This window comes from Plectrocnemia conspersa, unplaced genomic scaffold, assembly GCF_051122295.1.
Source record: "Plectrocnemia conspersa isolate PC_06_02 unplaced genomic scaffold, ASM5112229v1 ptg000003l, whole genome shotgun sequence".
Taxonomy (NCBI): domain Eukaryota; kingdom Metazoa; phylum Arthropoda; class Insecta; order Trichoptera; family Polycentropodidae; genus Plectrocnemia; species Plectrocnemia conspersa.
The window spans coordinates 28,725,416-28,738,248 of record NW_028277167.1 but is presented as its reverse complement, the minus strand read 5'-3'; the positions used below and the strand labels follow the sequence as shown (position 1 = coordinate 28,738,248).

Below are 12,833 nucleotides of genomic sequence, written 5' to 3'. Positions count from 1 at the left end.
TTATAAAGTGTTATTTACAGAGATTTATTTTATTTTATGAATAACATTTACAGCATGTAATAAATAAATAATGAATTGGAATAGATTAAAGCGCTTTTCAGTAGTGTTTATATACTTATTTAATTTATTTTTGATCTCACCGGAAAATATTGAAAATATAGTACAGTGAAATTTCTTTGTAACGAATACCGAAATAACGAAATACCCAGTATAACGAATTTTCAATTTGTCCTTGAAAAGCTTTTATACAAATATTCAAAAAATATAATTTTTATTTTTTTTTATAACAATTTTAACACGTTTTGGAAAAAATAATTGCTACTTGTTTTATGCCCAAATTATTAGTCAAATCTGAATTGGATTAACTATATGAGATACTTACTTCATCAATAATCATTCTAATAGTTATCAGAAATAACAAAGTAAAAAGTTCTATTTTTTTTATAATTTTTCAAGTTGTTGATGTTCTTGTTCGCCTATTTTTCTTGTTAGCTTTGTCATCTTCACGGATTTTTCTATAAATTTTTAATATCATAAACTCTTGTGCTTACACTACACTCTCTAAAAGTTGTCCGAACCGAAGTTCAATTGAAGTTGGCTGAGGTCGCCGACTTCCGAGTAGCGGCCACACTGCCACAAATTTCATATGCCGTCCGGACGGCGGGCGTGAATGACGTATTTGCTGGCATATTTGCGCGCGTTCGAAAAATGTGGCAAAAATTCGCAATTTTTAAATTGTCATATTATTAAAATTACGCTACTGATACTACACCTGTTTTTGGAATAAGCGTTAAACGATAGTAAAATGTGGGCATTTTTAACGTTTCGCTTCGTTCAATGAACGAATTCTACGAATTTCGGTCATAGTAGGCAAGCCGATAAACATTTTATTCACAAATGTATTAAAAGCATTTTTTTTGTTAAGAAGAAGCATCTCATAGTCTCAACCATTCTCCGCTGTTTATATTTTTTGCTCTGTTAAAAGCAAATTAAAGAACAGCTACAATACACTTCCTTGTCTCACACCTTAATGCCTGCACTACACTCTTTGGAAATTGTCCGAACCGAAGTTACAACTGAAGTCGGTCGAGATCTACGACTTCGACTAAGCGCCCACACTGTCGCGAATTTCATATGCCCGCACGCTTCGCGGCGTGAATGATGTCTAGACGGCGGCTTCTGTCACGTATAGCGCACGACCGAAAAAAGTGCCAAATAATCGCAATTTTTAAATTGCTTGTATTAAAATTACGCTACTGATACTTATAAAAGTTTGTGTGGGCACTCACCAATACAACATCAATGAAAACTTTTCGGTCGTAAATATTCAATTTACGCAAAATCTTTGTCGGCTTTTGCAAAATGCCATAAGGCATAAAAATGATACTTCAGAATACGAACACATCTGTGACTATCCTAGAATTTGTCGCCATCGATTCTAAATAAGAATTTGTTATGTTATGGTGTGACATTAATATAAACCGATCTAGGAAAATACATAAGGATATTCGAAACGATTTTTTTTAACAAAATCAAGTACCACTAATTATTTAATTTTATATGTATAAAATATAATAACGATATCTGTTATAAGAATATACTATCAAAAATATAATTAATCCCTTTTGGTGCCTTAAAATATTCAAAGATGTTAGTAAGGGTCTGTTGAAGTCCCCGATAAGCACGTGGTATTATAACTTGATGCAGCGCTTGACGTGCGTGTTAACAATAGAACGCCTACGCGCATACTGAAATTAAACCGAGTTACTCGTTATATCTCAGTTTGCAAAAAAACATATCATTATCTCTCTCACTCTCGTCACTTAACACGCGAGAGAGCGAAAGGGGAAGTATCTCACCGCTCGCGCTCGAAAGAGCAGACATTGGTTCCTTTGACTTCAGTCCTTTTGCTGACAATGTTCGGAAGCGCTCGAAGCTGGCCAAGTCGACTGAATTACCCCTACTTTACCCCCCGTTCTCGGTAACCATGGACAACTTCCGATAGATTTTAGAGCGGACAGTACCGAGCTCGACCGAAGTAACCCTTTATATTCTCCGTCCTTGGCCAACCTTGGCCAACTTCCAGAGAGTGTAGTGCAGGCATTGGATTAAGCACAATATATTTACTAAAAGCTTTATTCAAATAAAAAAAATACTACTTAATCATTACAATTAAAAAAATAAATCAAATTACTTATTTCACCATTTTTAATATACAAAATGCGTTGTCTATATTTACCTCTCCACAAACTACTCTTTAAATTAAGATAGTAATAATAACACAATTATGTAATTATATATAGTGGGTACTAAAATTTAGATTTATGTAAAACCCTCATTTCCAATCTTCGAATTAATGATATGGTAATCATATATTAACATTTCAGAAAATAGTTAGAAAACAGTTAGAGGTTATTTAAAGGAATGTTTGTTTATGATATATTCAACTTGTAGATATACACTTAATTTATTAAATACATAGTTATATAAAATTTGTATTCAATATACAACAACCAATTATGAACAAAAATGATTGCAATAACCTAATTTGTCTTTTTTGAAAGACGTGCAGTAATTTATCAACCAGAAAATATAAAATTAAATCAAGTTGAAACGAACGTTAATATAATACAGCATTTTGCACAACTCCATTACACTTCATACGTGCATCCGTATATGGAATCGGTTTAATTCAATCAGTTAACTTTTTGAATAGTCGCCGCGGGCGCTTTTTTCTCGAGAAGCAACTCCGGATGTCCACAAAGAACACGCTTTGCATTTAATCGAGATGATTATCGCCAACTTTCATACGTTTCGAATGTGCGTAGTTTTTAATTACGAAATAAATAAGCGGATAAAAGGACAGCCGGCGAACCTTTCAAACGCACAATAACCCAAATTTCAAAGAGCTCTTAAGCTTTAAAGGCGCACAAAAGATAAAATATGGGTCGACGATTAAAAAATAACACGTACATAAAAATGATAAAATATTGATTCTGGCAATGAAATATATACTATATTTTTATTGGATTAGATATATAGAGCAATGTAATACGATAATTTATTGAAAGATTATCTTTTAGATTTCCTTTAGCCTTAAATTTATATTAATTCATTTTTTAAAAGCAATTTTAAAGTAATTCAAATACATATACTTACTGTGTATTTTTTATTATATTTATGTTAGCACAATATTCTCGATTTTATAACCTGTTGTACCGTTAACTTTTTTTTCTATTGATTTTTACATATTGGTTTATAAGCTGATATGAGGTCTTATTAGCTTACAAGCTTTTAAGCATGTTAAGCTGGAGTTATTATCTTATTACTTATCTTTCTACGATTTTTTGTGCTTGTTTTTGAAACAGGTAAATGTGTTTTTAATTACATTTATGAAGAGGGAGAAATAGATAAGAACCAAACAATAGATAACCTAAACAACAATGATAATGTCGAGATTTCGGCACGTAATAAAACTGATTACACTGTGCAATCATTTTGTACTATTTAATACAAAGATAAAGTAATTTTAATTATTCGTAAAAGTAGACTCTGATTTATGTTGTCCAAATTATTCAGCAAAAGTTTCACCTTGCCTAAATATGCAAAATTCATGTTTAGTCACATGTTTATGATTTATAATATAAACTGTGGTTCATTGTATATATTATATTTATTTAAAACAAAGTTTTCGGCTTTAAATTACATTTACTGATTTTTAATATAAAAAATATTTTTTTTAATATAAATTATTGTATAAATAAATACTAAGCATTTTAATGTACGTTTTTTGTTATACTAATATATATTTTCATGTTTTTTGTTATACAAATGTCGCAAATCGATACATAAGTATCCATTTTTCACTAGGGAATAAAATCCTATGGCTAAAATTCTAATCCCGAAATCTCGGGAAAGATATGCTAAATAGGAGTATAATTCATAATATTAGTTTAAAATGGCAAATAAGACATGTTTAATTAAGTACACATGATAAATCTACGGATATATAATAGATAACATAATATCATTGTATAAGACTGACGAATCAATCATTAAAAATATTTATTTTTAATAATATGCCAAAAGTAAATTTTCGTTTTTCTATTTAATATTTTTTGTTCTCAATATTAATTCTATTAATAAAATTAATCACACTTCTGATGGTGTTATAATTTAAAGGATTATTTATCATCGATAATCCATGGTGGCATGCATATTATGTCGGCAATATGCAAATATATTAATAAAATACTCTAAGCATGTCCACAAAAAATAGTAACGAAAATCAGAAGTACAGAAAAACTTTAAAAATAGACATTCTAAAAGCAAAATTTCGAAGCTCAGCTGCAACACTCAACATCATGCAACATCGTATAGATAGATAAACCACTCATATAATTAATGTTCAGGTATCTTAAATATTGTCAGAGCCGATTGTAATATTGTTATTGTGATGTTTTATGAAAATATAAAAATTATATAATAGTACAAAAAACGTATAATGTATAAAATTAACAACAATTAAATTACACATACTAGAAAAAAAAACAAATTACAATTTTAAAACAAGCGTATAATAAAGCATTTAAATTATTTATTTTATCTTTGTGGCAAAATTGCTATTCAAGTATATCCAGCAAAAAATGCATACATATGTCATACTCGCTATCAATTGCACCTTTTTTTAAGCTATGTGTTTATTATTTCACTCTTCCCGCTTATAATATTGCACTTTGCGCACATAATCTCGCGTTTTTCACTCGTAATATTTTGTTTTTTTGTTAGTGTAATTTATAACTCATTTATCTAGATTCCTTAATTTGATAATATGCTTAGTAAGCTTTAATCTTAGGTGTTTTAAATGCAATGTTTTCCGATTAAAGCCGTATTTTGACAACAATTTTAATAGATATTATTATATAGGTAATAGCATGATTTATATTTTACTTTAAATTTTTTTTTTATTTTAATACAATTTAAATAATTTAAAAACTGTGGCATCAGAAAAGATTAACGATAACTTGTTTGTGATGAAATTTGATTTAAGAATAAAAATAAAAATGTCGATCGTCGTGTTAAATAAAAAAATAGAACATAAAATTACTACAGTTGAAAAAGCAACACACATGACTACATTATGTTAAAAATTTTGCAAATAACAATTATTATGTTAAAAATTTTTTTTTTAGCAATTAAATTTTTTTTTTTTTTAACTTAAAATCTTAATTTTAATATTGGATTAAAAGTAGCTGTAGATGAGTAAAAATATGCAAATTATTATATAATATAATATATTGTACTTAAACATATTAATATATGTTTAATTTAATTAGAACTAACAAAAAATAATGACTACAATATAAAAAAATTCCTAATTTATAAATTTGGGACTACTAATTTTTATAATGTTTAGTTATAGAGCTCTTAACTCAGTTATAAACGAGAACAAAATTTATTATAATATATATTATTATAGTTAGTCCTACAAATACAATTAAAACATATTTTTATATTTTGTAAGAGATTTAGAGAATTACTGTTTAATTAAACCTTATTAATAAAAAAAATATAATTAAAATATTATTATTATTAGAAATTACTTGTCTTATTCGCATTATGCCATGACACTAGTGAAATTACTGTAATAAAAAAATTATGTGAAAAAACATTTTTATACTGAAAAATCTTAACTTTTTATTTAGTTAACATTATATTTAACTGTGTATTTTTAAACTAGCTTTATACAAGTAAAATATTAACGCATTATATTTTATATGATAGTATATTACAATTATTAATACATATACAATTAAAATATATTTTTGTGTATTTTACAAGGACAAATATGTTGAATAACGATTAGTTAGTTAAAAGCGAAATAATATACATATAAATTGCTGTTATAATTTTGTTGAAATATAATATTATTCGATTTATTAAATAAATAAATTTAATATTATTATTATATTTAATATAAATATATCATACCATCAACTTCAAACAACACAATTTAATTAATTAAACAGAAATAATTATTTTACAAAATATCAGTTAATATGAAAATGATGGATTATTTGGAATGCGATAAATTTTACTTATCGCAATTGAAATCCGATTTATGACAGGATTTTGATAAAATATGAATCGATTAATTTGTTATTTGTTGCCTTAAGCGCTTTTAATTATTATTTATGCAAAATTGTTTGTTTTATTATCCTTTTTTTTTGATAAATGAAAACACTTGAAAGTTATTGTATTATATAATTTAAACAATTATTATATAACAATAAATAAATCTATTATTAGTATGTAATTGTAATTAATCATATATGTACTTTTTTACTGTAGAATATGAATTAATATTTAAGAAAATAATATTATGAAAAACACAGTTAGCGACAGTTAAATATTATTTATTTAAATAATGGTTTGAAGCAAAATAAGTTTATACTATTTAACAATAATAATATTTCTGAATTAATACATATATTCACACATATAATATTTTATTATATTATAAGCAAGATAATATAAAAAAATATTTAAGCAAACATTTAAAAATTTTCTTGATATGATATTAAAAATATTTTTTTCATTGACAATATGTTGTCAGGACCATCTGTAATTGTTGCTATAAAATTGTTTTATTTGTGTCTCTTAGAATTTTAAGGTAAAGATTTTTTGTCAGCGTTATTTATTTATTTATTTCCATAAGCCAGACACGTTACACCTGAATGAACACAATTAACCTCTAAAGAAAATCTTATATAATAATCATTAAGTTAGATTTTTCAAACACAATAGAATAAGTGATTCAAACCACTGGTTAAAAATCGATATTTTAACTGCCAAAGACTCAGATTATCTGAACAAAACCAGAAGGTCGATGCATAATGTGATGGAAATTTTTGAATAGCAATTAATTTTTTCACAATTTGTGAATCATTGTACGCAAATAATATTAATTAGACAATAAAATAATCTGTTTATGTCCATTATATTAACTAGACAATCAAGAACTAAAAGATACGTTTAGACTGCCTCTTATTTTCATTTGATCATACTGAATCGCTTTCTTAAATAATATACATTAATTTGAAACGTCATCCAAAACTATCAATTTTTTTCCAATGGTAATAAATTGGAAGTGCAGTTTAACGAGTATTTGAATCCCAAAAGAGTTTAACCTGATCTTTGAGACTACGTGCTTCATTGATTCATAAATGATAATATTATTAAAATATAACGGTTTTATAACTCAAATTATTTCACCTAATAACCTCTTAAATGTTTACTATAAAATGATCTAATAATAATTTATTAGCCATTAAAACCACACAAGTGACTTAAAATGTTCTTTGAAAAGCCGCTCTCAAAGGCAGCTTTGATGTGCAATTTATTTGATACTGAGTGTACAATATTATTTTATATATTAAAGAAAACAGTATAAGAGTTTCATATGAGACTCAAATGTCAAATTTAATCTCATAGTTTAGCTATTACATTATACGCTATAATTTACCTCTTTAAACGTAAATGTTAAGACAAACTTTAAATACATTTTTCAATCTGTTGTGCATCGACCAGAAGGAGGACAAGTGAACTGGTTAGCGTTAAAAATACCCAAAGTTTGTAATCAATCTCAAGTCGAACGAAATGTTTATTATCAGTAGATGCTTAAGAAATACGCACGGTAAATATTCATAATTAAATCCTTTTTTATAAACCAGGAATTGATTTCGAAACATTAAGTTCAACACAAAGATAAACTAGTTACTTTATGAGACACGAGAATCAGTTACGTGCTTGGGACGATCAGATTTTCGTGTGAAAAAAATCTGAATCAAGATATATAGTATAGTATAATACATTTTTTTGCAATCTCGAAATTCTGCTGAGTGGATAAATAATATTACGAGGCAAAACAATAATAAAAAGAACATAAAACAGTCGAACGTAGTGAATCAAACGGTTAAACGTTATACGGAACTACAGTTAAATATTGATTTAGTTGTCAGTCAACAATTTAACAAATAAGAACTGAACTATTAAACTCTAAGATAGTGAGTAGTTGAAGGAAAATCTTGAAGACATGTTTATTTGCTCAATTCACATTAAAATTGTTTATTATTTATTAACTGAACCGTTTTGTTTATTTTACAGCAAAATCCCTAATAACTTATACATATAAATTAATGTATTGTAATAATATTTACAATACTTACATAAACATATTTATTTAAATAACTAATAATACATATTAACTATAACTGTTTATATATATTGCAGTAAGTTTTATTATTCTGTATACTCATTCAATTAGATTCAAATAAAAAAGTAATAAAACATACATTGAATACTAAAAAAAGTTAAACGGGTCTTATTAGGTTATCGTATCAGCGTGGCTTCATAATTGCGCAAGAGTTGCATATGCATGTGCGAGAATAACCCAGCGATTGTCAAACAGTTGATATTATATTTTTAAATTAAATAAAAAATCCACGAGTGTGTGTGTTATTTTTTGCGAATTTGAACCTGACTGAGTGTCTGATTGATCGGCTGCCAGAAGAACTTGTCCCCGATATAGTTTTTCTGGCTGTCCTATCCGATCAATCACTAAGTCGACGAGGACCGAATGGAAATAGCCAGATTTTAGCTAAATAATGATCTACTCTAATACTATATAATGTGATTTGATATGCCCTAAATCTAGTTGTTTAGTTAATTTTTTCTATCCCTCTGATACCAGATTGTTAACATAATTCCAAAGATTTTTTAATTAATAAATAAAAATTCTTAGACTTTTTGAAACCTATGTATAATATATTATTTGTGTACTCATTTCGAGAGATTTTATCACATCTCTCGTGAACGTTGAAAGATTGGTGACAGTAGAACGTGTAGTTCTAAATATGTGTTGATAAACGAAAAAACGTGCTTACATTGATTACTAATATATCTTTAAACAGTAAATAAATCATTTTAAATCGTTATATATTTATATATTTTAAAATAAAAATCACTCTTGTGCATTTAAAAATATCTGAAAATACAGAATACTTCATAGAAAGATCTTGAATAGTCATGTAAAAATTATGCAGTCTTGATGTACAAAATATTGTGATTTTATATTATTAAAAAATATTTAAAGTACTAAATATATATAGTACTAAATTGTTATTTTAGTGCTATAGTGTTAGTATTGATTTAAGAAATATAGTGATTTTATACTATAATATTAGAAAATATTAAAACAAATTATTTATGTTATTTTAATATTATAGCTTAATGAAATTGTGAGTATAATATACAATAATATGAACATGTTTTGTGATAATTTAATTAAAAGTTTAATTATAATTTAATTTGTTAAAATTAAATAAATATATAAAACTACTTAATAGCTTATATTTAATAGATGTGATGTTTTAAAATATATTTAAATCATTTGATCTTTAATTTACATGTGAAAAAAAATGCCTTGAAATATTTATCTACTGCACCATAAATACAAATTGATGGCGCAGTATTTTTTAATTTTATAGTTTTTTGTTGAATCAGTGGTATAACTTGACGATTAATACCTAAAAGATCTGAGTTCGAATCTCAAAGAGCTCTAGTGCTATTCAATTTCTATTGTGTCGTTGATTTTATAAATATATTTCCAACTAATTATAATAAATAATTTTTTTTTTAAATATTTTTCTAAAATCACAATATTTAGAAAATCGAATCTCTTTGCTTACTTACGTGAGTAAGTATTAAACATTTTCTATGTTCTTTATTCCATTTTTCTGAATAACCTCCTCAATGTACAATAATTTATTGCTTGCTTTTGTAGTAATTTTTTATTTATTTTCACCTGGACATTTAGTACATCACAGTGCACACTATATTATTTAAAAATATAAAAAAATATTTTTCATAATTATAAAAAAATAACAAAAAATATATTTTTGCAAAAAAAAAACATTTTTTATATATTTAATAAAATAATTTAACAAAAATATTTTTTCTATGAAATATAATAACTCAGTCTTAAGAAAGTTAAGCATAAGTCTTCCGGGTGGTCTTTAATAAATGAAACCACTGCGGTTGTGCGAATTAATTAAGCAAAACGATGCTATTTATTTAGACGGTGACACAATATTTTTTTATTAATATTTAATTTTTAGTTGTAATCTAACAGGCGTAAGCCTAATGCGTTATTACGGGGTAAATCTGTACCACCTCAGTATGTCAATCAGATATAATTAATACCTACAAGTAAATATGAACCACCAGACTGAAAGTCTTTTTTATAAATAAAAAATTGAGTGCCACTGTCGATGCTCGAACCCGTAACCTCAAAGTTACTAGTCTGAGACGTTAAGGACTACGCTATTCCGTCCTTGTATTGTTTTATTTTAACATATTATTTTAGTAAAATTTATACAATAATACAATAGTAATAATTTGTAGCAAACAAGCACTTTAAACAAGTGGTTTAAGTAACAATCTAAAACATATAAAACATAAGTTTGAATTCAATATAAACTCTTGTGCTTTTAAAGTTATATCATATCTAGCATATCTGAATTAGTGATGTTTATATAATTATAATTTTAATATATCAACACAGATGAGTTTCTTTTTATTTCGTCATTCAACAGATAACAGATAAATACGTGAGCAAGTGTTAAGCATATTATTTCTTTTTCCACTGAAACTTGTTGACAGCATTGTTTAATTTTGCCCTTCAAATAAAACATGATTATGTCTTCCGGGTGATTCTCTATAAATAAACCCACTGCTGTTGCTACCTTGAAAAATATGATCTATTCGTTAAGCAAAAATTGGTTGTTGTTTGAACGATACCACAATATGCCGTAAACATTGGTAACAAATCAGCACAATAAACAAGTTTTATTGTATCTAAAAAATAATATTAGGTAATAATAAATAATTATTAATAAAGTCCAATAATCATAAAAAGTTAGACTTTTATAGACTTTGATAATCTCATTGAGAAATTATTATATTTTGATTGTTAGCCTATTGATAATAATAGTTTTTTAGTTAATAAAATATATATTACAGATTTAAAGGCTTTGACTTTAGATGTGTCTCATTACTTATGTTAAGGTATTGCTTGTTTTTACGCCACTGTAACGTATTGGGCTAACGCCTGTTATGTTACAAAAATAGATTTAAAAAAAATCTTATCTACGGTTATAAATGCTTATATTTTTAGAATGTATGTATGTCGTGATTATTGTTTACATTGGCTCCTGTAAGTTGTTTTAAAGGTTTGTTCGTAAAGCGTCTTAACAAAAAAACATGGTTAAAATTATACAATCTCTACTTAAAATATCATGGACATACAAAATTGAATTATGATATAGATATGGTGCCGTAGCAGGAAAACATTCCAATAAAATTCGATGTAAAATTACACTATAAAATATGAAAATTATGACTATTTTATTAATTGAATAAAACCGTATTATATATCATAATTGAAAATATAATTTTATTTAAAATATTTATAAGCTAAAGTAAAAGAATGAAATCTACCGAAACTTTTCATAAACACTGGTTGTTATAGGATACACTAATGATTCACAAAAACATGAGTTTTTTTCTTATCTTTAAGACACGATATAAATGTCTTTGTATTATCAAAGGAGGAAGTAACAAATCATGTGTGATTCGCATCTACGTTTTTATTAGCAAATAACTAGAAAAAATAAAAAAGGCACTTTTGTATATTAATATATATAATTAAACTTTTAAAAAGAGAGTTAAGATTAATATGAATTACCAAAAATAATAGTTTGATTTTTTTGCAATATAAATATAAGCAATAAATATATTTGTTCCACAGCATATATTTTGATAAAATATACAATATTATAGTATTGGTTTTAGCTGATGAAATACATATATCAAACTTTATTTACTATAAAATGTAATATTTTAAAATTTAAATTTTACCTTTTGGTCGTCGAGAATCATTTTAAAAGAAGCATATTTGATTTCCTAAATATACACATGATCACATCAGCAACGAACTCATTTTATCGTATTTCAAAACTCGAAATATAATATTTTTTAAATTATACACTTTTTAAACGTTTATTCAACTGCCAAAAAATCATGTTTGTTATAGTTTATAAACAAAGTTTTTTATTCGATGTCCATATATTAGTTTTGAAAGTTTACGCGTTCGCTTTTCATAGAGAAAGGATGCATAGAGACGCCCGATTCGGTCGCCGGTCGCGACTAGACTGAAAAGGAAGTTTCGCTGAGGAAAATGTTTGGGAAAAGTCAAGCGGTGGAAGGTGATCGTTTGATAGCGGGAAAATAACAAGTAAAAATAGAGCGCTTCCGGTGAAAATTTTTCATATTGTATGTATAAAAAAATTAGTATAATTTTTTTTTTTTTTGTTAAATGTTGCTTCATTGTTGTATATAATATATAAGATAATTTTATAACTGAGACTATAAATGTAAGTCCTGTTAGTTTAACATTTAAATATATTTTAATGTAATTTTTTTATAATTAAATACATATACTCATTTCAATGACAGCAATACTCTAATAAAAACTGCAAATATAATTTTTTTTTTTTGCCTTTCTCTATGAAATTATTTTCTCTAAAATATAACTAAAACTCACACTGCACAGCTTAGTGTAGATATATTTTAAGCATAAAATTAATTTTATATAAAATAAAAACTGTGTCGCTGCGCAGCTTCATAAAAAGTATTAAATTTTTTTTAAAAATAATATTCTAATGTATTCTTAAATTTTAATATCAATATCAGTGTAGTGATTACTCATTACG

The 12,833-nt window shown here is 25.9% G+C and overlaps 1 protein-coding gene across 1 annotated transcript in view; it reads right to left on the bottom strand.

Moving 5' to 3' along the window:
• The window catches only part of LOC148237177 (guanylate cyclase 32E), a 118,716-nt gene extending 106,440 nt beyond the window's left edge, over positions 1 to 12,276 (bottom strand). The window contains exon 1 of the mRNA XM_088182411.1: positions 11,980 to 12,276. Within this exon, the coding sequence (XP_088038537.1) occupies positions 11,980 to 12,000 (21 nt within the window). The 5' untranslated portion in view covers positions 12,001 to 12,276. The remainder of the gene's footprint in view (positions 1 to 11,979) is intronic.
• Positions 12,277 to 12,833: the final 557 nt, after the last annotated feature.